The sequence below is a fragment of the Scleropages formosus genome, chromosome 2 (genome assembly GCF_900964775.1).
Source record: "Scleropages formosus chromosome 2, fSclFor1.1, whole genome shotgun sequence".
Taxonomy (NCBI): domain Eukaryota; kingdom Metazoa; phylum Chordata; class Actinopteri; order Osteoglossiformes; family Osteoglossidae; genus Scleropages; species Scleropages formosus.
In genome coordinates, this window is record NC_041807.1 from 25,531,709 (window position 1) to 25,558,054 (window position 26,346).

General features: G+C 41.6%; 1 protein-coding gene across 1 annotated transcript in view; it reads left to right on the top strand.

The window, feature by feature from the left end:
- The first annotated feature begins 1,876 nt into the window (after positions 1-1,876).
- Positions 1,877-26,346, top strand: part of slc38a3b (solute carrier family 38 member 3b) — a 30,955-nt gene continuing 6,485 nt past the window's right edge. Inside the window, exons 1-8 of the mRNA XM_018756659.2 lie at positions 1,877-2,093; positions 13,311-13,444; positions 14,452-14,536; positions 14,713-14,828; positions 18,020-18,093; positions 18,230-18,322; positions 19,181-19,262; positions 25,268-25,350. Coding sequence (XP_018612175.1) covers positions 13,344-13,444; positions 14,452-14,536; positions 14,713-14,828; positions 18,020-18,093; positions 18,230-18,322; positions 19,181-19,262; positions 25,268-25,350 — 634 coding nt within the window. The 5' untranslated portion in view covers positions 1,877-2,093; positions 13,311-13,343. The remainder of the gene's footprint in view (positions 2,094-13,310; positions 13,445-14,451; positions 14,537-14,712; positions 14,829-18,019; positions 18,094-18,229; positions 18,323-19,180; positions 19,263-25,267; positions 25,351-26,346) is intronic.

The following is a 26,346-nucleotide window of genomic DNA, read 5'->3' on the forward strand; positions in this document are numbered from 1 at the left end:
AAGAAGTCATTCACTAGTGGAGTCCTTTAGGTCCTTTGTACAAAGCCTCTTTTGGCAGGAAAAACTGAAACAAGGATTATGCACGCCCCTGAATTATAGGGTAGGTTAAAACATTCATACTGGTGGACAAGAACAAGATAAAACTGTCACCACTTCAGAGTTCTCATCTTAGCTGCTCTAAAAATGGGAAAAAATATGATTTTAGGATATAGTTTAAAAATCACACATCATCTGAACCACTTGTCCCATACGGGGTTGCGCAGAGCCAGAGCCTAACCCGGCAACACAGGGCATAGGGCTGGAGGGGGAGTGGACACATCCAGGATGGGACGCCAGTCCATCGCAAGGCACCCCAAGCGGGACTCAAACCCCAGACCCACCAGAGAGCAGGACCCAGTCCAACCCACTGCACCACCGCACCCCCCTTTATGATGACAACCATTATCCACCTATTGTTAATACTGTAACAGCTTATCCAATGCATGGCCGCCATGGCCTGGAAACTTATGGGGTGAAGCAGGGCACACCCTGGATGGGAAACCAGTCCATCACAGAATACAAAAGTATGTATTGTAATATAAAATCATGGTTGTTATAACACTGACATATTTCAGCATGCAACCATTGATCAGTCCTTACAATACTGCTATTATTTTTCATAGAAGAGTACATGTAATGGTGGGGCGTGTTTGCGAGGTGTGTTCAGCCGGTGATGTTTGTGCTGGGTTTTGAGTTCGAGTCCTGCTTGGGGTGCCCTATGGCGGACTGGCGTCCCGTCCTGGGTGTGTCCCCTCGGCCTTACACCCTGTGTTGCCGGGTTAGGCTCCAGTTCGCCACGACCCCGCTGGGGACAAGTTGTTGTTGACAATGGATGGCGTACATTTAAACACACTAAAATTTGTCAGTCTGTAGTATGTGCATTATTCAATGTATTTCACCATTGTCAAGTACTTTCGTAGACATTTCTACTATGTACCTGGTAGATATGATACAGATAAGGAGATGCATATTACTGACTTCTTTTTGGCGCATCCTGCTCTGGCCTTGGAATACTGTGTATAGGGCTCAGCTCCAAAAAGCTAAAATGGAGCAAAAACCTGCATCTTACAGCAAAGTGACTTACAGGTGTTCTGTTTTACAGTAAGAAATAATGGAAAACTTTAAATGTGAGGTAAAGTGTTGCTACTTGTCTGAAGTTAAACGTCATTATTAATTGGTACCTATACACAGCATCATTAGAATTTAGAAATAAAATACCAAAGGAACTATAGACATTGTATGATGGTATGATTTTCAAGTGAAAAAATGTTATTTTACGTTTCTATATTTTAATTTCATTTGATTACTCTGTTTTATTATAATCAATAGAATACCCTTCCGCCCTTGGCTGTTTTTCGAATGTTACATAACGGGTATCATTTTTTGCTGTCGGTACATTATCGTAACAATGTATCGATGGCAGTAGTAGCAGGTGGCAAACATCACATAAATCTTTTGATTGTTGTAGACAACCCATAGAACTAAGATAAAAACACAGGGACACTGGATTTTCTTAAAAAACGTCTTAATCCCAGTTTTCAGTAAAATTGAGAAAACACATATATTCTAAAACATTTCTAGTGTTTTTTCTTATACCGATCTAGTAACTTATCTACGGGGTGAAAGAAAGATGTCTTACTGAAACATACTGGTACCTGTACTGTACATTGAACGATGTTTCTGTGAAACAACATCTATCTAGTGCGTTTTTTTAACGTTTTCAACACCCGTTGAGTTTATACGGCTCTACTTGATTGGACGGTGCGCTGAGGAGGCGGAGCCTAAACGACCCCCACCGTCCGGCGAAAGGTCCCCTGATAATTCAGTGAGTCGCTCCTCAGCCCTAGAAGGGAATCAGACAGCTGGCGGGTTGGTCTTTCGCAGATCTCACTTCTTTCATCCTTTATTCCAGCAGTATCTACAGGAGAAAGCCAGACGAAGGGGAAAAAGGAAGTTTAAATATCTGAACTGAAAAGTTTGGTGAACGTAAGATTTGAACGGAGGATTAAATTCGAAGAACGTGGCAGAACAGAAGCTTTCTTTCTTTTAACCGGGTAGGTCCTCGTTATGTGATACCTGCCTGGTGGTACGAAAAAAGAGATGGGTTTTTTTCTGCAGCACGGCAGGGCAGCGAACGCTTTTGGCCACTTTATCATGTGTCACTCTGTCAGCTATGAAGTTTTGTTAAGGTACAGTTCTTACAAATGAATTAAAAAAACAAAACTGCAACTTGCAAGGATGAAGGAATGAAACCGCATCCGAGGAGCTGGAAAAAAATAAGAACGCGAGATATTATTTACGATTTATTGTTTAATATTGTACTAATATTCACACATTTTCAAATGAATTTCCGTCTCAGACATAAGAAATCCAACAGTTTAGTAAACTTTAGTTTTTGACAAGCGTAAATATAATTTATAGAAAGCGAGGAAGTTTCTATCGAAAGCAAGATGTTACGTCTCCCAGTTTTTCGGGGGTAGTTAAGTTATTTTTCTTTATGCACCCCTGATCGGGGGTGTATTATAGGGAATGTAAACAAACTAGTGACCAGCTTTAATCCAAGAAGACAGCCGAGCCATCGGTGGCCCCGCTCCTACTGGATTATACCTTAATTTAGCCAATTTACATATATACATACATACTCCATACTCAGGTCTCAGAAAGGGGCATTAGTTCAGTCAGTGTTTCATCATGTGATGTGGCACCGTCGCTACTAGGATTTCTGATCCATGTGATGATGTGGGACACATCCAAAGTGCATTTGCTACGCACACACACACACACACACACACACACACACACACACACACACACACACACACACACACTGTATCTGCTCTTCGGCTGTTGCGCACTCGCTTCCCGAAGTGCTGCTGTTCGGACAGACGGGGCGTCGTGTTCCGCCTCTTCATTCACTCCAGTACGCGGTGAGCACGAGCGACCACGTGGAGTTTGACGGATAAAAAAGGACGTTTCCGGCCGAGCTCGGTACTTTCCGGCTTCCTCAGACTGTCCGGATAAAGTTGAGGGCGAGGACACGCATCTGGGAGGTTTTTTTTGCAAGGAAAGTGACAGAAGGAGTCATGTTAGAGGCCGTCGTGTCAGACGGCGAAGGGCCGAGTCCACCGCTGGCGTGGCCGAGTCGAGCCGAACTGAACCGAGCCAAGCCGAGCCTTCGGAGTCCCGTTACGGAGGGACTTCGTTCTCCTTTTCTTACACCCGGTCTTCCTCTCACTGTCTCAGTGCCTTGTGGTCGGTGTAAGCAGAGTAAAATGATCTTAATAGGACAGTTGATAGCGCAGTAGTTCAGAGCTGCTGCCTTTAAACCCAAAGGTCACAGGTTTGATCGCTGCCTCTGGCTGTAGTACCTTGAGCAAGGTGCTTACCTTAAACTTACTCCAGTAAAATTATCTTATTTTTTTGCTGTCCGTGTAGTTTTTTTTCAGAACATGTCTGCTCAGAGGATTCATGTTGTCTGGCAGTAAATAAACCTGCGAGTTCTTAGGGAGCACCAGAAAAGTGCACTCAGTCAATCCATGAAATTTTAGGAGTGTGTTTTTGTGTGTGTGTGTTGTGTCCCAAGCGTAGTTTCTGGTCTTCGGGCCCAGCTGTGCGCTCTTTCAGCACAACACTCGAGATCTGGAACCCGAGCCACACCGTCACTTTATTACACTCGACACACCGCTTGTTGGACAAAAGACTCCGCTTGTCCTGACCGTGCCATGGCGTGATGGTCCAAAGTGGCCTACGCTGCCGGGCTGCTGTGCAGGAAGATGTGCTGAGACACTGGGAAGGGCCAAGAGGAGTGAGAATGGAGAGTCATTACCTGTAGCATCATGAACATTGTCGGTTGCTTCTCAGCAGACTGTCGGTGGCCTACAGAGCATTGTGGTCTTCAGAGGGGTAAAAGTGACTTGGCTGCCGGTCGTCGTATTCAGCGGGGTCGGAGGCATCTCCATGTGCTGTCACAGTTTGCGTCAAAAACGTGACGCTGTTTTTCCCAGCGTAACGTTCCATTCTTAAGGCTGTTGTGCAATGTGAGAAGAGCAGCTGCTGGTATATTGGAATTTACCACCTATTGAGCGTTCCTTGAAGGAGAGCAGTCATTCACAGTGATTCACACTCCTGGAAAGAGAGCAATTAAATACTATAATTATTGTTCTTGTACAGTCAACAATGTGTAATTTATGCAGTGAATAGCCATTTAGATGGAAAAGATCAAACTTTATTTGGTATAGTATCACATTTAGTTTCTTTCGCTGTGACTGAATATGTAACTAATGTGCTTTTAGTATTAACAGGGATAAGTAACGGGTGGCATATAATGCTGGGCACAAATGGTGAGAAGAATGAATTGTTCAGTCAGGTGATTCTTTTCTCCAAAGCAACTTACAATTATATACAATTATTTCTGTATGTTTACAGTGGTGCAGTTTTTACTGCATTAGTTCAGCAAAGGAACCTTTTTCAAGGATACTACAGCAGGAACTGGGATACAAACCTGGTTCCATGCAGTGCAAGATAGTGCTTCTAACTGCTACACTACATGCTGCTGCCTTGATGAAAAAAACTTATCAAAGTTCAGAACATATCTTAAAGAAAACTGCAGGTGAACACGTTTGAACATTTTTAATTGTATAGCATTGCATAAGAAATTAATCAAAAATGTATTTTGTTCAACCCAGCCTGGATCAGCAAACTTCTTTAGACCATGGTTTTAAACTCAGAATTACCTTTGACTGAACAAACTGTTAGGATTTCATGTTGTTTTCACAAAGTCTTCAAATATTAGATTACTTGTACATAAATGAAAACCAGGCACGTTACACTAGAGCTGAGCAGCTTAGTTCATTGGGATCTGCCAAGATTGTAGGCTTTTGTCTTTGAAATGCTTTGATACATGTTGCTTATCAATACTTGGAGTTAATGCTTTTCTCCAAAGCCAGTAATAGTGTTAAGCTATGTACAATTACTTACCCATTCGCACAGCTGGGCAATTTTTAGTGGAGTGATTTAGGGTAAGTACCTTGTTCAAGGTTACTGTAGCAGTAGGTGGGATTTGAACTGGAAACTTTTGGCTTCAAAGGCTCCAGCGTTAACAACTACGGTATTTACTTGGACCAGTATGCACCTGAACACATTAATGATATTTCTAACACTGAGAAAATGTAATCTAAAAAAAGACTTGAGTCCCAAAATAACCCCTGTTATGGGTAAGAGGAATCTGTAGGTCTGTTGTTTGCATTTACAGGAGCTTGTGAATCTCCAGTGGCTGTTAAACTAAACATAGCCAATTTCATTTCAGCCTGAATGAAAGTGCAGGGTGTACCCTCTCAAAGTAAAAAACTGCATTTGAACTGTAGAATAATTGTAAGTACATAAGACATAGTAGGGTTAACAATTATCTTTCTCCTATCTCCATGATTGATCTGTGCAATACTGGGGAGTCACGCCATTGATTGTGAAAGTTCCATGTAAATGTGAACTTAGAAGCTGTTGAAGTTCTCAGAGTGTCTCTTGCTGAGAAGTTACTAAAATTACTTGTACGCAGTCTGAGTGTCGGGGGGGACGCGGTGGCGCAGCGGGTTTGGGGTTTGAGTCCTGCTTGGGGTCCCTTGCGGCAGACTGCCGTCCCGTTTGGGGTTTGTCCCCTTCTCCTCTGGCCTTGCGCCCTGTGTTACTGGATGGCTCCAGCTCGCTGCGACCCCGCTCGGGACAAGTGGTTTCAGCCACTGTGTGTGTGTGTGTGTGTATGTGTGTGGTTTGGTTGTTAGCCTGAATGTAGACTTTCACATATGTGAATTATTTGTCCTTTGACTATTACAAATATTTTTCCAAGGCTAAGTTTTGACACGTTACAAGTTCTATAGTTCTTTTCATTTTGACTTGCGTTCTTTATTTCATCGTCTTTTAAATTTTCCCTTTGCTGGGGGTAATATAGAGTCAAAAGTTTATTGAATGAATCCCTTATATACATCGAGAGTGACATTCCTGCACTTCAAAGTTTGTTATTGTTCAGGAGTCACAATGAAAGAAAAGAGTTCTTACTGCAGAGTCAGCCATTCATGACCATGGACTGATATTTGTTAGGCTATTTCTAAAGAATAACCTAATAAATATCAATACAACTGCTGCTGCTGCATAGCGGCACAGTGAGATGCACTGCTGCATCACAGCACCCTGGGGGGTGCAAGGGAACGTAGGTTTGAGCCCTACTCGGTTTCTGTGCGGCTTTCCTCTCAAAGGCATGCAGGGCAGGTGAACTGTTGGTGCTGAATTGCCCGTAGTATGCGAATGGGTGAATATGTACTTGTGGCAACCCTGTGATACCTCCCTCAGCCTTGCACCCAGTGCTTCCAAAATAGGCTGTGGGTCATTGTCACCCTGCTTAGGACAAGCAGTTACTGATATTGGATGGCTCTTTGTGTAGTGTTAATAGAACAATGGCTCTTTAGCCCATTTTTCTTGCATTAGTTCATTCTTCCATTGCCTGGATAGGCTAGTGTCATACTCAAAGAACGCGGGGTGGAGAGATGTCTTTTCTGTTGATCTCATGTGAAGGAAATAAATGAAGAAATAGCTGAAATTTTACCTACTGTAGACACACTTGGAAACTTTTCATAATATACTGCAAGTTTTAATTTCAATTAAAATAAGCAGCAGTGTATCTGTTTGCGGCAAATGTCATAGATTGTTCCAATAGTTTGCTGTTTGGACTTTGTGTTTTGTGTCGCATTTTATTTAAAAATATTTACTTGCTGAAATAGTCATGCAGAGTATTACAAGAGCTATTTCAGCCATGCAAATGAGCAGGTGTGTCTATAAGACATAAGAGTTGTGTTTTGATATTGAATGGACTTATATTGGCTAGCTGTGTGTTGTTTAAGCTTACAGCAGTACTTATCGTTTTGTATGAGCGGTAGAGGTCAAAATAGCCTGAGTTATTAGTCCGCATCCAGGGAGATTTTCTAAAAAATTTACAAACGTTGAAAAAAGAGATCTTCACTTGTAAGCTGTTAACCCAGAAAAATGCACAACCATAAGGCTGCTCCTTCAGCTTAAATGGCCTTATGACCATAAATCTAGTTCATTCTTGTTGTGCTCTGTACTTTAGCATGTTTTCTAGGACTGAGTTCAAACTTTGTTTCTGATCTGACTCCATGGTTTTAGAATGTGTGACTGTACAGAGCTGCAGTTAGGACTTTTAAGTGGAGGGCTATTTTTGCTGTTGTCTCTTGGGGTTTGGCATGAAGACCAGGGCTCTTGTTCTCTACAGAAGGTGGCTTAGCATCTGAGGCTCTGGAGTCAAACAGAAATGATTTCACTCTAATATTAGTCTCCTGTCTGTTGAGGCAGAGGAGTTTTATGGGAGAGTGGGGTGGACCAGATCAAGATGGTAAGACTGCTGGGCTCCATGTAATTGCTGCAAGAGGCAAGACTGGGCAGCAAGGAAAGTTTTGTTCCCTGTAATGACTGACCAGTGCAGTGGAGGAGCTTATCATGGTCTGCCAACATACAGACAATGCCTCAGTAACTAAACATTATAAGTGGAATGGGAAATTTATTAACATAACATGAACTGTAGAGCACTCATCAAATCCCAAACGGTGAATGTAAAATTATATACAATCTTTTTTTTTTTCATTTATAGAGCATTATTGTGAATATTTACTGCTTAATTGACAGCACACATCTCTCTTTGGGGTTGCATGAGATGTAGGGTTAGGTATGTTTGTTGAAGTACAGTGATTTTGGCAAAAGACAGCATTTTTAATTGGAGTCCTGGCTGGGATTGAGAGTGTTCTAATGCTTTTTTGTCTCTAATGACACAGCACCGAGGGAGATGTGGTGGTGCAGCGAGTTTGGCCGGTGCCTGCTGTGGGGCGGGTCCGGGATTCGAGTCCTGCTTGGGGTGCCCTGCGATGCAGTGGCGCCATCTCAGCAGTAGGTTCAGCGTATGGGTTTCCTGGTCTCAGCCCAAATATATGTTCCCTAGAGACAGCTGACAGTCTTTGTAATAACCCTCACTGAACCATGTATAGGCCTCTTTTTGTTACAGTCCTATGGTAATAATTACCTAGCCTTGTAAAGTTCTACTGATTAACTGATTGTGAAATTATTGTGGGGTTTCACAAGTCTCAGTCACAGCCAGTTAACACTTTTAGTCTGTAAAAATGGAATGTCCACACACAGTGAATATGGCCCTGTCTCTAACGTCCTTCACAGCTGTTGAGTGCGTTGGGAATGTGCCAGACATGTTTTAGTTTCCATGTCCTCAGCAGCAGTTGGCAATGTGCATGACGTTGGGCTCTTTACCCTTTAAAAAACTTGCCAGGTGACTCAGGAACCTCTGAATATGCAGTTAAATAACCTGGTTGTTGAAACTAGTAAATTACCACTGAATTAAAATAGACTGACAGATTATGTAGGTATAAAATAATAAAAACACTCTTCTTCTAGATTTAGCAGTGCTTTATGTTCTTAAGGCTCAGAAATTGCAGGTCTGCTGTGACTTAGAATCAGTCATGATGGTCAAATCATCATACTGACACTCTGTGTAGAGCTAGTGAGATTTGTGTTATGCCAGTGATTTCTGCATTTACACATGGCTTTACAGATCCGTTACATATTTATTGACCTAAAAGTGTACTATAGACAAGCTCAGTATGTTATTTATTATGAAGCTTTATAAAACCACTTAATACAGCAGAATCATAGTAACAAATCCCTCTTTTATTACAATCACTGCATATAGTATCTTTTGTTGAGCAGTGTACGTCAACTGTTATTTGCAGAAAGGAGAAACTTTTCTTTACAGGCTAAATCACAGCACCTTTTTATTCTTAAAATATTAAAAACACCACATGCATACTAACCCCTGTTTTCCATGTATACTGTATATGTGACACTTTATAGTCATAATTCAGTCTTGAGCTGTTATAATACAAGCATCCATCCATTTTCTGAAACCACGTAACCTTATAAGTTTTGTGCTTTCAGTAACCCAACTAGGGCAGATCAAAATTTTCTTCCTACATCAAATCTCCAGGTCCTGGGGGATACCCACATGTTCCTAGGCCAGGCTACACTTTCTCTCTAGCGTGTCTTGGGTATGCCCAAGAGGGTCTTTTGAGTCGGGTGCTCCCAGTGCACCATTTATTTGAGGGGCTGTAGAGATTAACCACCCTATGGAGGAACCTTGTTTCTACCACATGAACATGACATCTTGGTTTTTCAGTCATTACTCAAAACTTGTGACCATAGGTGAGGATGGAGATGTAGACTAACCAGTAAACTGAGAGCTTTGGCACCACCAAGGCTCACTAGAGTGTCTATAACACTGTAGTTGCCATCCTGACCTGCTGGACATCACCCTAAGTGCGTCACACTCAATTGGGAACTATTGTAGCACCTGCAAGATATCTAACAGAGAGCACAGCAGGAGCAAAAAACTGATGTAGCCACCATCCCTACAATAGGCACTCTCTGTGCCTTGATATCCTGTCCATGAATATCACAAACATGAAGGCAGAGTTTGGTGCCCACACTAAATGGTAAGGATATGGGCAAAATGTTCATACTGCAAAGACAGGGATCTTCCAGTGTCTTTGTAAAGAGAAAGACTTGATTCACTGTTTCCCAGCTAGAATACAAATAGTTGCATTTTGGTATTGAATAGACCTTTTTTCACATTTTTGTACACTCATCCCTCACTTAATGGTTTAATTCATGGTCTTGAATCACTAAGACAAGGGAAATTTCTCTTGTGAGGGGATAATATTAACCGTTTTTCTTACAGAAGCCATTCCACAAGTAACAGTCTTAAGCTGTTTGTGTCCATTACTTCATAAGCATTGCACTTGACTGAAACCCTTTACTCCTTGTGCACGTTTAACCCACAATGTGTCTGCATGTTGTCTTTTTGGACTAAGGTCATCCACTTGGCTGCCAGGTACTCCCTAGCAAACACCACCCCAGTAACTGGTCAGGGTAATCCAATTGTGGGAAAGGTTCTCTTAGTTTCTCCTGGTGCAGTTGTGAAGGTCATATATTAGACTGCTGGTTCTTTGGCCTCTCACCTTCAATTAATTTACAAAGGCTGATCATGCCAGGAGCAAATGGCCTCAGACAATCTACTTAAGTTTTCAGGGACACTCAAGCCCTTCAGTCATGGCAAGGTGGTAATCCAAGGAGGAGAACATGACATTTGTGAGCATGAGGTTTGAGAACATGACGTTTGTCTTCTTCTTGCCTGGGAAAACAGGTTAACAAAAGCCAAGTTAATGACTTCTCTCAGACAAGACCCTGTTCCTCATTCAAACTCATCATAAGTATTTCCAAGGACAATACAATATTTTTGCTGATGTCATTATTAAGCTAGAAAATCAGTATATTCTGTATCCATAAAGCCAGTTGCTATTGTTTTTTTTTTCTGAAAAAATAAAGGCATAAGCAATGCATTTGAAAAACTACTGGTTAAAGACTGCTGCTTTGAAATCCAAAAATACAGGTCCTATGATTTATGCAGAATATAGTGTTACTATGGCTAAAAAGAGCAAGTAGAAGACTGTTTTCTGGCTGAAATAAAGCAGACTCAGGATTACATTGTTGTGGAGTGGATTTGTGTTGCACTGTTTTCTCTTAAAAAATCATTACTTTATGACCAAGGTCGACTCATAAGTGTAAATAAATGAGCATTACTGATTTTGCCAGTTATCCAATTATCTGACCTGTTTGCTCTTAGTTTTTTTTGGCCTTCTATATAAAATGCTGCTGAGGGACTTCTTGTCAAATTTTTCAAATCATGCTGGCTTTATTTTTTATATATATAAATATATTTGAGCACTCATGTTTTGGCTTCAAGCATGCCTCAAGCCTTATGATTTCTCTAATGTCTGGCATGTACACCTCCTCCTTTCGTCTGACACATTTCCATCCATCGTGGTAAATCAGCTGTGCCCTTCCATGGAAGCCAGCGCACAGAGGCTACTCATAAGAAAACTGGTGTCAAGGCCAGGGTGAAGTAAAAGATGTTACTGCCGCAAAGACTTGTGGAACTTGTTTTTGCCCTGCTGCTTCAGTTCACCCATCAGTTACAGTCAAAATCTCATATTAACAAGTCAGCTGGAGGTAGCAGTGCTGACCCAACCTGATGACCCACCTGGGTAATGAGGGCAGGTTATTTTTCCAGTGCTGACTGAAATTAGGAAGGAGCCCAGAGGGGTCTGAGGGTTTTGCGTAGGAGTTCTGGTCTTCCATTGAAAGGTCTTTGATTACTGTTGTCAGTCAAAGCAATGGGCTGTAAATATGTATGCCCCTTCACTTATTTTCATTACAGTAAGTATCTTATTTGTTACACACATGTCAATCTTAATATCTTAATAAAGCCTGACTGGAAAAGTCTAAAAAGCTACTAGATTTTGGCTTTTGTGGGTGTTTTATCCCTTGAACCATTACTAAATAGAAGTCTGAGAAGTTATACAGACAGATTTATTGTCTTTTTTTTTACCTGAGACTTGAATGAGTTAACTTGTGATGTTAGATGCACAACTCGTATTTTTTAACTGATTTATATATTAGATACAATGATCAAGGATACTACAGAAGGAACGGAAATTTGTACCAGGAGCCTTCGGATTGCAAGGCTATAACCCTAACCACTATTCTATCTGCTACCCCTATTTGTTGTTTGGCAGGAACTGACATTGTGTTTGCAAAAGGTTCTGAGTAATGAGGGTATGGGCAGCTATTTTCACATTAATCATCAAAGCAAAGACCAGTAAGTAAATCTTGACCCTGGACATAAGGAACCCTTAGAAGGAGAAGGTCTAAGCAGGTCAGAGGTGACTCTGGAGCCTTTCAGCTCCCAAAGCCTCTGGAGGAACTCAGTTAGATCACCATAACCCAACTCAGCTAGTGGGAAGACTGTAGCTGATTCTTCCTTAAAGGGAAGGTGCCAAGGTGAGATAGCTTCTATTGCACTTAACCATTGATTTAATTTACAACCTCTTTCTCAGTCTTTACTTTCAGTTACTAATGTAAATGATCACACTGAGCACACTTACTAAAAGCTGAATGTATTCACAATGGATGTATTTCATCATGGCGTACAGGGTTCTAATTCCAGGTTTTTTAATATTTAGTTTTACATATTAGGTAATTCCTTAGGTCTATATAAAACTGATACCGTGTGGGAGAACGTATGAGTGAATCAGAACCTCGGGTTGTATGTGAAAAGAGATAATGTATTTGTCATACCATAAATACGGCTTAGTGATGCCTACCTCTATTATGACGAAAGTAAGCTGTTTTATTTTAGGTTCAAGCCTTTTAAGCTGTGCAGCCTGCTTTGGATGTTTTTGTTTTCAGTTGTGTTTTTCAGAGGTGCTTGGTGGGTTACCGTGACACACGATTCACTGTGTTGGTAGAAGATCGTTTTGCAAACACTTTGCTCCTCACACAGTGCTAAGCCATGTGAAACAGAACCAAAGAACAGTTAAGAGTGCCACTGGCCTTAGCTGCTTCTTTTTGTTATCTGTACAATGACAAAAATAACGTAATAGTTGTAAGAAGTATTAAATAATATTTAATTAATAAGAAGTTACTGGTGCTGCTGGTAGCACAGTGGTTAGTGCTGCTGCCGGGGGGCCCTGAGATCAGAGGTTTGAATCTCACCTCCAGCTGTAGTAGCCTTGAGCAATGTACTGCCCTCAATTGCTCCAGTAAATAACATTACCCAGCTGTGTAAATGGGTAAATAATTGTAAGCTGTTAAATGTTCCAGTTTATTTTGGAGAAAAGCATCAGTTATATTAATAAACTTAAATGAAATCTTTGCATTGGTATTCAGGTGTTAAACTCATGTTACATAAACATACCATTTGCTTTGAAAAATGGCTCAATGATAGTTGAATATACACTCTGAACTTGTGTTATGCTTTCTGGGTTGTAGCAATGGAATGGAAGAAGTTCATATGGTGGAGCAGAGAGTGATGGTGTAAGTGTGTATGTTTCTGTTCCTGGTAGGTGTGTATGTTTTTAATGGGTCAAGTTTGGGGTGTGAAACTTAATGTATGAGCACCTTAGTCTGTGACTGGCACTGGGATGAATTGCTCTCTGTGTTTGTAAACAAGGTCAAATACCACACACACACACACACACACACACACACACACACACACACACTCATGTAAACACATACCCACGCTGTCTGACCAGAAAGTAGGAATACTTCTGGGTATGGGTCTGCTTACAAATCTCTCCCTGTTACAGGTCAGTAAGGAGAGCCTCACCCAGAACCTCGTCATGGAACCAGCTGAGTCTGAGATGAGCATCCTGCCCAACGGAATGCACAATGTGGAGGATGAGATGAATGTGCCTATGAAGACTCTAATGGAAGATGATCAGTGAGCACTCTGATAATCTCACAGTCTCCCACAGCAACTCAGACTGCCCTACACCTAGGCTTCACTTCAGTCGTACTGTCATGCAGTAGCCCACTTTTTCCAGTCATTCGGTTTACTTTTGCTAACCAAAATTGACCAGTTCTGTTGTGTATTCTCTGGGCGGATAGAGCTTTAAAATGCTGTATGTAACTGCACAAAAAATCGCAGGTAGACTTAGGTAACAATGCCAGTTCAACGAAATAAATAAAATGATATTTGCATAAATGTTGAAAAATGATATCAGTCAGCACATGGTTGTCATTTTCTAAATCCGCTGATTGTCGTATCACATGAAGGTGTTTGCGCAATTTTGATAGCCTCTATGGAATCTCCCTGTCTGTGTTGTACCAGTATAGTGGGAATGTGAATTTGTACATTGTGCAGGTGGATGACTGTTTTGTCATCATAGATAATACATTTTCTTTTGTTTCTGAGTGATTTTTTCCAAGCTGCTGTTCTCAGTTTAATTGTGGCCCATATTTATTTTATTTACTCTAAAATATTGACTGTTTCTATGGAGAATGATTTGATGCAAGATCTGACATTTCAGTCTTCAAACAACACACCAATCCATTCAAAAGGCTGTGATTGTCAAAAATCCTTTGCCGCATGTTTGAATGCAAATAAAGCTGATGATTAGCCTTTCATCCAGCGCTTATCAGGTAGTGGAAGTGTACTGTGCATTTCCGTTGTTTTTGTGCACTTGTTGGATGATAGGTCATCTTTCTTTCCACTACGTAGAAATTGTGCTCAGATGTCAGATCTTGAGGACAACACGTACACACCTACTGTTTGTGGTATGACTTTACCCTTAATGTGCTTTATATTGGGTGTAATGTCACCCATTATCCTGCATTAATCCTTTAATACACATAACGTCTTATTTTGTAATTTGTGGGATGCTTGCTATTAGCAGAGTTGTACGTACGCCTGGTCTTGATCAGGATATTTCTGTGGAAACCTTGTAGGTTTGAGGATGCTGAAGGGAATCAAGCAGAAAATGAAGAATTCCTCCCCAACTCTGAGGGGAAGAAACCCATGCGCTTCACTGACGTGAGTGTTACATCCCGGCCTTTTACAGTAGGTCCTGCATCTCAGTCTGAGTCCCGCAGCCTGTGTTGGTGTTGTCGAAAGGCTCCTCTTATTGGTTCCTGTTTGCTAAAGTAACTGATAAAAAAGCACCAAGATCTAAGGCAAAAAGACATGAACTTGTTTATCTTTATTGCCAGTTTGAGGGGAAGACCTCTTTTGGCATGTCCGTGTTCAACCTAGGAAATGCCATCATGGGCAGTGGAATTCTGGGACTGGCATACGCCATGGCCAACACAGGCATCATCCTTTTCTTGTGAGTCAAAGAATAAAATCTTTTATTTTTATCTGCATGTGTACATGGATAATATTAGATATATTTGATGGATACATTCATTCAGCGTCTTTTCTTGGCTCGATGACCGTAAATATAACTATTGTTTCTCAGCAGCACATTTACTAATATCTTCCCATTAAGCTGTTATGAAATAAAGGCCAAACATTAAATGTAATAGTATGCAATGCCTAATTAAAATGAGATGAAATGTTTTGACTGTTGTCATCTGAAAGTAAAGTTTGTAAAAGCTGTGATAAATGACGTTCAGGTTACTTCCGTGGAGTGCTCAAACAACCTTTAGTAAACTAAAAATGCCACACCTTTAAGTCCCTTGTATGTAGTTTATCGCAAGCAAATCATTTTACTCATAATTAGTTTTTTTCTTACCTCTGCATTGTTGACACTGGCTGAAGATTAAGTTTCACAAATAATTACCTGTTAATTACATTGGTTTGGTGGATGCACATGGAGTTTGTAGGCCAGGAGCCTGAAATAGACTTGAGTTTGGCTGTAACTGTACATGTCTTGGGATAACAGAATGTTCATCTCTCAAGGACCTCCGTCTTAATGCCTTACAAGTGTTCAGGGGGTGTGGCATTGGTGGGTGGAGCCTAGTGTGACCTAATTTGTCCTTCCAAATTTACCCACCCCTATTCACAGAAAACACATGGTCCTCTGTAAAGGGCAGTGCTGAGAATAACCACACTTGTTCTTCTGCATATAAAGAGGCCATACATCTCATCCCCTGTCCATTTATTCTTTATATATATCAGTTATAAAAATAAGTGGCAACAGATATATAAAATTCACACCACTTTTTTTATTTGAAGCCTTTGAAGTTTCACAGCATAAAAGGTGTTAAGCAGAAACCTGGAATCTCTTAACACTACATGCCAAGCTGTCTTCACTGAAAGTTCCATGCAGACACTATAGTGTATAAAACATTCAGACATTGCATAGAATGTTACAGGTCTCCTTCCACCTATAAGGAGCACCATGAATAATGTACTTTACCCTCATGGTTCTAAAGATAGAACCTGTTATTCTATCCCCCTCCTCAGTTCAGATTCACCTGAGACTACATAACCCAGGATGTTCTTAATGTTTTTTTTAGCAGGTGCACCCTTTCTGGTAGTGTCATTATCACACTTTGACATTGGGAAACATGTATGAAGTTCTGGTTTTGGTGCTGATTCAGTAGAAAAATGCCCAACTGGCATAGACTGGAGGATGTCCCTCTCAAACAAACACACAAGGTCGTCCAGTGAAAATGCCATGTTTAAAACAGTTACTCTCCTCTAAACAAATTCTAGGTACTAGTGGACTTAGCAGTCAGGTCTTGTTAGAGAATTCTGATTTCTAAGACATGTCTTCACTGAGGAACGTAAGGTAATACTACCCAGAAGCTCCTGACATATTATGTTTATTAAAGGTTTCACATGTGAGCATGCCACATAGGTGGTCTTTACAGTGGATTCAAATGGATTTAGGGTAATTGCCCCTTGCATAAGAACGTCTTTCTGTCAACGCTGCAGCAAGAAACTTGTGTTTTTAAATTCAGTACTTGTTCTTACTTCACCTTGTCTATGGAAGCTTGAGGGAGAGGATTTAAATCATCTCAATAACTGAGGACTGTGTGTGATATGAAGACACCCAAAACAACAAACATTCTCACAAGCTGATCTGTTAAAGCCACAGTAGTCTTCAGTGATTGTCTCAAGACATTCTTCATGAGCAGCACTTGCCCAAACGTATTGTAGTACTGAATGATCCAGAGAAGCTGAACTGTTTCTCCTTGGACACTTGCTAATAGTAAAATACTAATTCACAAATCGGTCATAATCTGTATTTTCTTTGTTTGCATTGGCATCGGTGCGTCATTGGCAGCTTGTGATTTCAATTTAAGGAGTAAGTTTGAACACTACAGAAGAAAATAATTGGCAAACAAGACTCTGAACAGTTATATGTTTCCGTGGGCACAAACTCTTCGTTATTTTTTTCCTCAACATATAAAGCTGTATGGATAAGAAGGGGTGAGACTGGAATGGAAAGAATGAGGTGCAAGTGAAGAAGGAGCTCATGTCACATGGGGCATGAAACTCGGAAGGTGACCCTGCGTGTTTTGGTGCTTTCCCAGTCACACTCAGACTCGTGAGGGTGAAGTGCGGACTTTCAGATCTATTCGCACGTGGTCTCACTGATTTTAAGAATTTTCCATTTGTTTCTTTTTTAAATCCATTTTTTCTTGCTTAGTAACATTCGCCATTAGAATGGAGCATTAACTGACTGGTTAATTATAGCCCCCTATTTAAGAACGCATCATCTACAGCTCCTGTGTTGCACTTTATGGGTTCTTCGGAGGACTTGGTCTGTGTTGGTTTCTGAGGCCAGACTTGAAATGTGAGAACCTCAGAGCTGAGGCTATGATGAATGAGCCTTGCCAGAGAAAGTCAGCACAGTCTCCGTTGCCGTTAGTGACCCAACAAACACAAACAGGGAGTACGAGAAAGCTCTGATTGTGTGTTTGCGCAGATGTCAAGTACCAAAGGCTGAGGTTAGCAGATTTTCTGTGATTACCTGCATGCTGTGCCGCTTGGCAGTGCTGTTCTTTTCTGTTGCTCCTTATTTGTTGGATTTTACACTTCGGTAGAAGTCTGTGGTTATTTTCCCCCGAGAAACCTCTGCTTTTTATGCTGACCCCTCGAAAACCCAGTACAATCACAACATTTTAAAAGAATAACTTGCTAAGGGCAAAACTTTTTTTGTATCCTAATTAAAGCAGAGTTAACAACTTGAAAACAAACAAACCTCGCTCATGCTATGTTATACTATGGAAGGGGGAAAGTAGAAGTTGTGTTCGTGCTGTTGGACTTAAAGAGGTCCACCATTATTAACTTTGGGCAGGAGGATACATGTACCCAATGAGCAGCTAAGAAATTAAAATTTAAATAAAGAAAGTCGCAGGCTGAAAATCCTACAAACGTACATGCTGTACCTTTTATCAGAGCACTTAACTTGATGTTCAGATACTTGCCTGTGTCAGTTGCTAGAAGTTGCCTGAAGAAGAACGCATAATAGTTCAATAGTTCGTTCTGAGTTATTATACTAAGAGAGGCTGTGATTGTCGGGAGATTTATGTCTTGAAGAGGCAGCTCCTTATCCTCTTGCAGGTTCCTCCTAAGCGCAGTTGCTGCCCTCTCCTCCTATTCCATTCACCTGCTGCTGAAAGCCTCTGGTGTTGTTGGTAAGTAGTTCTTTGTTCGGGCAGAAAACCGACAGCATGCGCGTCTGTTTTTCGTAGCTGCTGCCATTGGAAACCGTGCAGAACCCACCAAATATATTGTGTACGAATGCTCTGATGATCTGTCTTTATGTCCCAGGCATCCGGGCCTATGAGCAGCTGGGCCTCCGAGCCTTTGGTACACCTGGTAAGATGGCTGCTGGGATAGCCATCACTCTGCAGAACATTGGAGGTGATTACATTTAACCATGTGATGGAGCTGTCCAATTTAACTGTGCCTGCTTCCTGCAGCTCAATTTGTCCCAGTTAGCAAACAAACCATTCGTTTTCTGCTGCCCCGCACCGTCCTTATCAGCTTTTGTGTTGATAGTTGAAACCTTTCTTCAATCGATCCTTGCTGGTCCAACACACTCAAGGCCTAATTTCCTCCTTTCGGCTCTCACTGTTGTTCCCTTTTTCCTGTTTTGCCTGGCCTCTCTATATGAGGGTGGGAACTGTGTGGTGTCAAAACTAGCAAGTGATGTGGCAAACACTCACTGTATTTATTTGGTTGGTGTTGAACAAAGTCACACCTGCTCACTCTCACAAAGGGGAAAAAAGGTAAGAGTATCACAACGAATTGTGCTGTGCAGAATGGAAAAAGCATACACCGATTCCTTAAGTAACAGGCTCTCTTACCATGAAAAGCCACTTCAGCAGCTCACAAAAATATATATATTATTTTTCATACAACAGACTTTTTATTCTGTGCAGCAGCTTTTTTTTTGCCAAATAACAGAAACAATTTTTACGTGTTTTAAAATGCATATGTTAGGGTTGTTTTTCTTATTCATAAAATTTGCTTTTATAGTGGTTTTTCTGTGAATTTCTAGTGACATGCTGATAGAAATTACTTTTCACCATGATTATGGCAGTTTGATCCCTTCAATGAAATTTACCTAGGGATTTCATGGAATGAATTAGCTCCATTATGTGAAGCATAGGTGCACACTGTAGTTCTGCTTCATTTTCATTTTTAAGATTTGTTTGATTTATTTGTCTAGAGCAGAAATCAAACCAGTGTCTGTGGTGTCTGTCTGACCCTGCACAGCTATGTCCAGCTACCTGTACATTGTGAAGTCAGAGTTTCCCCTTGTCATTCAAGCTTTCCTAAAGACTGACTCAGCAACAGAGTAAGTACCTATATTTTCCTTTTCTTATACAAGATGTAGTCACTCACAGTGCACTGTCTTCTCTGTTGGCACGGTATAATCTTTTTAATGGAGGAAATGACCTGATAGAGGGGGTGCGGTGGTGCATTGGCGCAGTGGTGCATTGGCACAGTGGGTTGGACCAGGTCCTACTCTCTGGTGGGTCTGGGGTTCAAGTCCCGCTTGGGGCGCCTTGCGATGGACTGGTGTCCCATCCTGGGTGTGTCCCCTCCAGCCTTATGCCCTGAGTTGCTGGGTTAGGCTCTGTGACCCCGTATGGGACAAGCAGTTCAGAAGATGTGTATGTGTGAGAGACCTGATGGCTCAGTGATAAAGTAACTGAAGTTAACTGAAATATGTCAAGTCTCTAATCTCCACCAGGTTTTTTCAAGACCATTGGCAACTGAGGGCTTTGCCTCTTTCTAAAGAGGGCTTATCTTTTAAATTGGAGGTTTTGAATGAACACAAAATCCCGTATGTCCAGAATGTCAGCTCAGTTGAGGGTGCCTGACCAGGAGTATGTAGTTACTGAGCACTGAAACTGCTTGGTAGGCAGATGTTAAATTCAATGAGTACAGATAAAGCACAGATTTCAGTAGTGGGCTCAGCTGCCTGTGCGGTCCTTGTGGGCCGCTGTCCTTGACCCTGGATGACAGTTGGCGACAAAACCAGCGGAGAAGGTGGGGTGGTGGAGCTATGGGTAAATGTGATTGGTCGAGTGGACTTTCAGATGACAGAGATGGCTGGCATAGCTGCTCTGCCATGACCCCACCCCCCACTGACAAGCACTGAAACAACAGTGTTGTCACAGTGATGTACAAGCATTCTCATGGCCCAAAGCGGAAGATTCTGGATCCTCCCCCAGACTGAAAACCAATCCAGTGCCGAGTGGTTGAGCTCTGTTGAAATCAACTGCAATCAGATAGTCTACTTTGCACTTTTTATATATACGCGGGCACGCACGCACGCACGCACAATGGTCCTCTGTAGGAAAAAATGAAGAGGATGCATGTTTGAGTAGTCACAAGGGTGGCACAGAGTACAGGGCTGGCCATACTCAGTAGCAGACTGCTTCTGTCATGTGTGTGCCTTGTGACAGCCTGAAGGATCAATATGCCTGTGGGGCGGGGTTTGCATGGGCCATGTCTGATGTCTTTCAGAGAAGCAACAGGGAGATAGGCAGCATGTGGCCACTGCTGTATTGGGAGAGGACTGGTGGACAATACATATGAAGGCGCCATAGGTCAACAGGGAAAAGACTGCACTCTGTAACCTCACCGAGAACTTTCAGCAGCGCTATGCTGTTTCACACACCTTCGAGAGAATGTGAACCACACAGATTGTCAAAATAAATACTGTCTGAAGCAGCCGAAGTGTTGTCACACCTTTATAATAAAGATGGAGAGTAGTACAGAGTTTGCTTATGGCTTTCTGCTGAAAATAGAGCTCCACTGGTTTTATGAATCATAGTTGATGTTGAGAAACAGAACTTCCAGTCTTCTTCAGTGTTCTGAAACAAAGCATTGTGAAAGTGGAGTATCATCATGGGGGGAGGGGTGTTGAGGTGTACTGGGAGTGCATCGAGGACTCAGTCACTGGCTATGGGAGAAGTAGTAGAAGGGTGTACAGTAGTAGGTAGCAACTGTAGGAAATTCAGTGCCCTTGGTTTTTGCAGTCTGGCATCCAGTTTGAGCTGAGCTTGTAATTTATTTTTGACTAAGATGTTCATTGAATAATTGGTCAAATTTAAATTATGTTAAACTGAATTGCATCAAGGGGGGCGCGGTGGCGCAGTGGGTTGGGCCGGGTCCTGCTCTCTGGTGGGTCTGGGGTTCGAGTCCCGCTTGGGGCGCCTTGCGATGGACTGGCGTCCCATCCTGGGTGTGTCCCCTCCCCCTCCAGCCTTATGCCCCGAGTTGCCGGGTTAGGCTCCGGTTCCCCGCGACCCCGTATGGGACAAGCGGTTCAGAAAATGTGTGTGTGTGTGTGTGTGTGTGTGTGTGAATTGCATCAGCTGAAGACTGTCTACATTTTTGAAATCAGGTTAATTGGAATTTGTTTATCCCCACTTATATTGAAAATAACTGTGGACTTCTCTAAGTCTGTTTGTGCTATTGAAATATATGCCTTTTTTAAATCATTTATTGTGGTTTCGTTGACTTCATGAACCTTGGCACCTTTTTGCAAAAAATAAAAAATTACAAGTTTCTTAACCATTTCAAGTGTTCTCGACATTGTAAGTATTCAGTAACTATGTCTGTCAGATTTCTGCTGGTGTGAAGTCAATTGGCTGTGTTCTTAGGATATCATAACCCTTTATTACAAAAAGACACGGCAAAATAGTTTATATACAGTCCTGAAGAAGCATCTTTAGGTTGCAGCTTCCTAATACTTGACCTGACCTTGTGATTTGGGGCTCAGGATCGTGTGATTTGCTTAACGTGTTCATTCTAAGGAAGACCGTGTTTATTCAAAGGAAGACCTGTATTGAAACCAAGCCCAAGCTATGCACTACAAAACTGTAAACTATTGAGTGTGCACAGAAATATTGATCTGAGGTCTACCCTCTCACATTCTGTCCCAAGAACCTACAATTTTTTTTTTGTAATGCCACAATGCTGATGGAGTCCAGAGCTCAGAATTTCTATAAACTACATTTCCCCAGACACAATGTGCACAAAGAGCAAGTCTATCTAAGCATATTTTGGCACTACCAAAGATGTTGCTAGAGCAAGCGCTAAACTTTATAAGCTCTCCAGTCTCACATAATTTCTTGAGAAGCCTTTAGATTTGACTCAGGAGTGCCTGGTACAGAGTTCATGAGAGTGTAGTATGCACAAATGCAGTTTGGATCTCAGCCCTGGTGTCTTTCACTGACCCAAAGAGAGTCAGTACTTGATTATAATGGATTTGTTCTCTCCTGGGATATTGTGAACTTTGCTACACACCACAAGCAGGAGCTCTTTCTCTGGGTATCATTTACTAGATTTCACTAGGGTGACTCTGGATCACTTCCCAGTTTTCTGAGAAAATCAAAGTCCTACATCTGTTCGAAAAATCTTGTCTTTTTCAGAATGTTTCTTCACTGGTCACGTTAAACTTAATGCAAATACTGTATATATTAGACCATGTTACTGGAGAAAACCTGTCTTGTACCCACAGTATTTGTGTGTAACTCCTCAGAGCATTATATCTAATGATTTTTGTTTCTACAATAGCTGAGAAGTGCTTACACCCCTGCTCCAAATGTTCAGAAATTTGCTACTAGTCACTGTGAAACTGGTTGTGTTGGCTCTTAGCATGTCTAAAACTGTGGCCTAGAAAAAGAATGAGGTCTGACTTGGCAATATATTTGCTGCTGGCTGCAGTGTCTTTGAGCTGACTGTACTGGCTCAAAGCTTTAAAGCACTCCCATCAGTCTCCCTAGATCAACCCCCACTGCCTGTTGCTTAAAAAAGAAAATTACCAATGACAGTATGTACGGCGAAAGTTGAATGTCCTGTGGTGCCACAGCAGCACATATATTGTCAAGGTGATCTGAGCAGAAATTAATTAAAATAGAATTTAATATTAACAGCAGCACCACCTGTTGTGAGACATTCCAACTTTTTGCTTTGCACATAAAGTTGTGGCATGATGTTGTAATAACGTGCAGATCAGCATATCCGTACACTGCTTTGTCAAATTACGAAAGGTTATGGTATACATTTTCAAAGATATACATTTCTTTCAGTTTAAATAATTTACATATATGTATTTTTTTCACAAAATTTCACTTTGTAAGGGAATGAACGTGACTTTCTTTTACACTTACATTTAGATTTACATTTATTCACTTAGCAGACGCTTTTGTCCAAAGCGACTTACTTTTAAGTGCAAAGCTGATAGATGTCAATAAAGGACTCCCAAACAAAACAGGAGAGTGAAACCATCTTAATTCAGCTTGCTTCTACAGTATTTAAAGCTTGCGTCTGTTATATGAGTGTTGGCAATTCTAATAGCATCAGTGAAAAGAGGTGCAATGTTACCATGGAGATTAAAAAAGTTAAAATGACATTGAAAAGACGGGTGGCCAGAAGATGATTAAGGTTGCACGTATTTATGAGATTAATTGATCGGAAATTAGAATTTAATACTACAGGCATCGCTCAGTTTATGAGCTCTCTTTATCTGAAATTTTTGGTGTTCTTTGCTTTTGATACCTAATTTTTGGCTTTCTGACTTAAAAATCATTGTTACAAAAATTATCTGAAGCCTCTCGTGCAGTGCTACAGCTGTGTGTGCGTGTGTGTGTGTTTGTATGTACACAAAATACACGAAAACATAAATATTGTTCACTTGTCTTTGTTTTGAAGCTCAAATTTTCCCGGTTTTATGAGTGGGCAATTAATGGGTGACGTATCACAACTAAAAGCATCTGCCATGACGTCGGAGTGGATAAAGCAACGGACTCAAGAGTGTTGCACGGAAGTCGTTTTAATGAACAAGAGGATCAGGCAAAAGAGTAGTCAGGGGCAGGCAGGGGTCAAGCAATGAGCATACGTAATCCGAAGGAGAAGACAAGAGCCGTCGTCAATAAGGCGAGGATCGAAAAACCAGGAAAGCAGTCAGATAAGGGAACAGAAAGATCACGGGAACCGAGTACTGCGGTTTCTCTCGGGGAGGTTCAGCGTTGATGAGCTTCTGGAACGGCCTTTTATGCTGGCCTCCCTCGATCGGCAGCAGGTGTCGCTGGAGGACCAGTTCACGAGGGCATGACAGCAGCACATCTGCAATTTAAAGACTCAGGAGCTACCTCTGGATTGCTGAGATGGAGTTGACGAAAGAAAAAATTTGAACATGTCCTCAAAAATTAAGACCTTGTCATATTGCCAGCATGTGACCGTTAGCTGACCAAGTAGGACTCAACTTTGGTTGTACCAGTACAGGAGGAGTGTTTTCTCTTATTCATATTTTTGGAAAATATTCAATGTATTTCTTTAGAACATAAACTTTCTGCAAGTGAACATGGGAGGAAGAACATTTCCTGTTTTTTTAAATTGAGGTGTAGCAAATGGAAGTGCTGACACAATCATGAGGGTGAATACTGTGAAGACTGTTTATGTATAGGGTGTACATACTGTACATGTGTATATCTTTAAAGGTGTGGTATTGCACAGATGAGCTGAAGGTGCTTCCATGCTGCAAATTCTTTCCCTCTTATGGTTGGCTCAATATAGGCAGACTCCTAATACTGTATTTATGCTGATGCTGGTGCCCGGGAGGGTGACACTAAGAATAGAGCCACGTCGCCTGGGCTTGTCACACTTTTTACGTTCACTGTTGCTGCTTCTTTTTCTCTACCCATGTCTATGTTATCAGTTAAAGAGGTGCAGGATAGGGGAAGCGGAAAAACTTAGGAGCTCTGGCCTCCATGGTTATCTGGTAGAGCGATAGGAGCTCTGGCTATGTCAGCAGCTAGCCACAGCTGTACAGTGACACCTAAATCCCAGAGTTTATGACAGACTTAGTTATGTCTGAATGTAACAGAAAGCAGGATGCAGGGCAAAAATGCCATCCTTCAGTTTTGATAGTATTTTACACATGGCGCAGTAGGTTGGACCAGGTCCTGCTCTCCAGTGGGTCTGGGGTTCGAGTCCCGCTTGGGGTGCCTTGCAGTGGACTGGCATCCTGTCCTGGGTGTGCCCCCTCCCCCTCCAGCCTTATGCCCTGAGTTGCCGGGTTAGGCTACGGTTCCCCGCGATCCCGTATGGGCCAAGCGGTTCAGAAAGTGTGTGTGTGTGTGTGTGTGTGTGTATATATATATGTGTATTTTACTATATAATTTAAATAAAAAAAATGTGTGGTCTTTGTGCTTAGGCGCTTTAACTGATACACATTTTGAGGCTTTCAAAAACAACTGGGTTTGGGAAGGGGGTTCTAAATTAATTTTAAATCAATAACCATATTCTCCATGTCCTCTCCCTGTTTCCATTTTATCACTCCAGTATGTGGTACCTGAATGGTAATTATCTGGTGGTCTTGGTTTCGGTCACTATCATTCTTCCCCTGGCCCTGATGAAGCAACTGGGTGAGTGTTTTTTGCCTTTCCTAATTTGTGCCCTGCTTCATTAATGATACATTAATTTTTGAGCTCATTAGTCACCTACATATGCGTATAGATATCCCTTTGTATTAATCCTGATGCAGTCACCTACAACTTCAGCATCTTTTTGTTGCTCATACAGTGCCTTTGATTGCATTCTGTTTCCTTATGTTGATGTACTTCTCTACTTTATGTTTTGTTGTATTTCTAAAGTGCTGTACTTTTGCAAGGCTTACTGTTCAGCCTTCTGATTCCCAGCCTTACTTGGAAATACTTATGGTTCCGTCTTTTCTTTGTTTTGTGAGATTTCTTAGAACTAGTGTTTAAAGATAACATGTTGCCTCGAACAGTTGCCCCATTTCACTCATTTCCCCCTATCTCTTTTGTAACCACATTCCCCGGAGTCAAAATTATGTGCTTAGTAAGCAAATTTCTGCGAAGCTGGCGCTGCTGCCATCTGGTCTAAGAGCTTATTGATCAGCCAGGGATCAGAATCTTTCATATATGTGTGTGCACACATGTGACTGATGTAATGTTACCACAATGGCTTCATGCCATTACCCTTTCCCGCCAAATTACCCACCAGTTGTTGGAACTTGGGTGCCGTTCAGAGAATCCTGGAACCAACTGTCTAGTCTTTGTGCAGCTGTTGTAATTGCCCCTCATACGAATGCTAAAGAACAGTTTTATTCATGATGCATACCATTACACAGCGAGCAGACATTGTCTTCTCTGTGAAGGTCGCAATGATTTGAGTCATTTTTCTACTGGTCGTTATCAAGTCCTATTTCAAATATTTCCCAGGGTCTTTGGTGTTTTTTCTTCTTCCTCCATGCCAGCAGTGCAGTTTAAAAGGGTTCTTGCTATTCTTGGAACCCAGTCCAAAAGTTTAAACTGTGTCGCTAGGTTAAGGTTGCAGTCGGACTGGTCAGGAGCAGTCAGATATGTGTGCTGCTGCCCTCTAATATCCCCAGAGGGGAG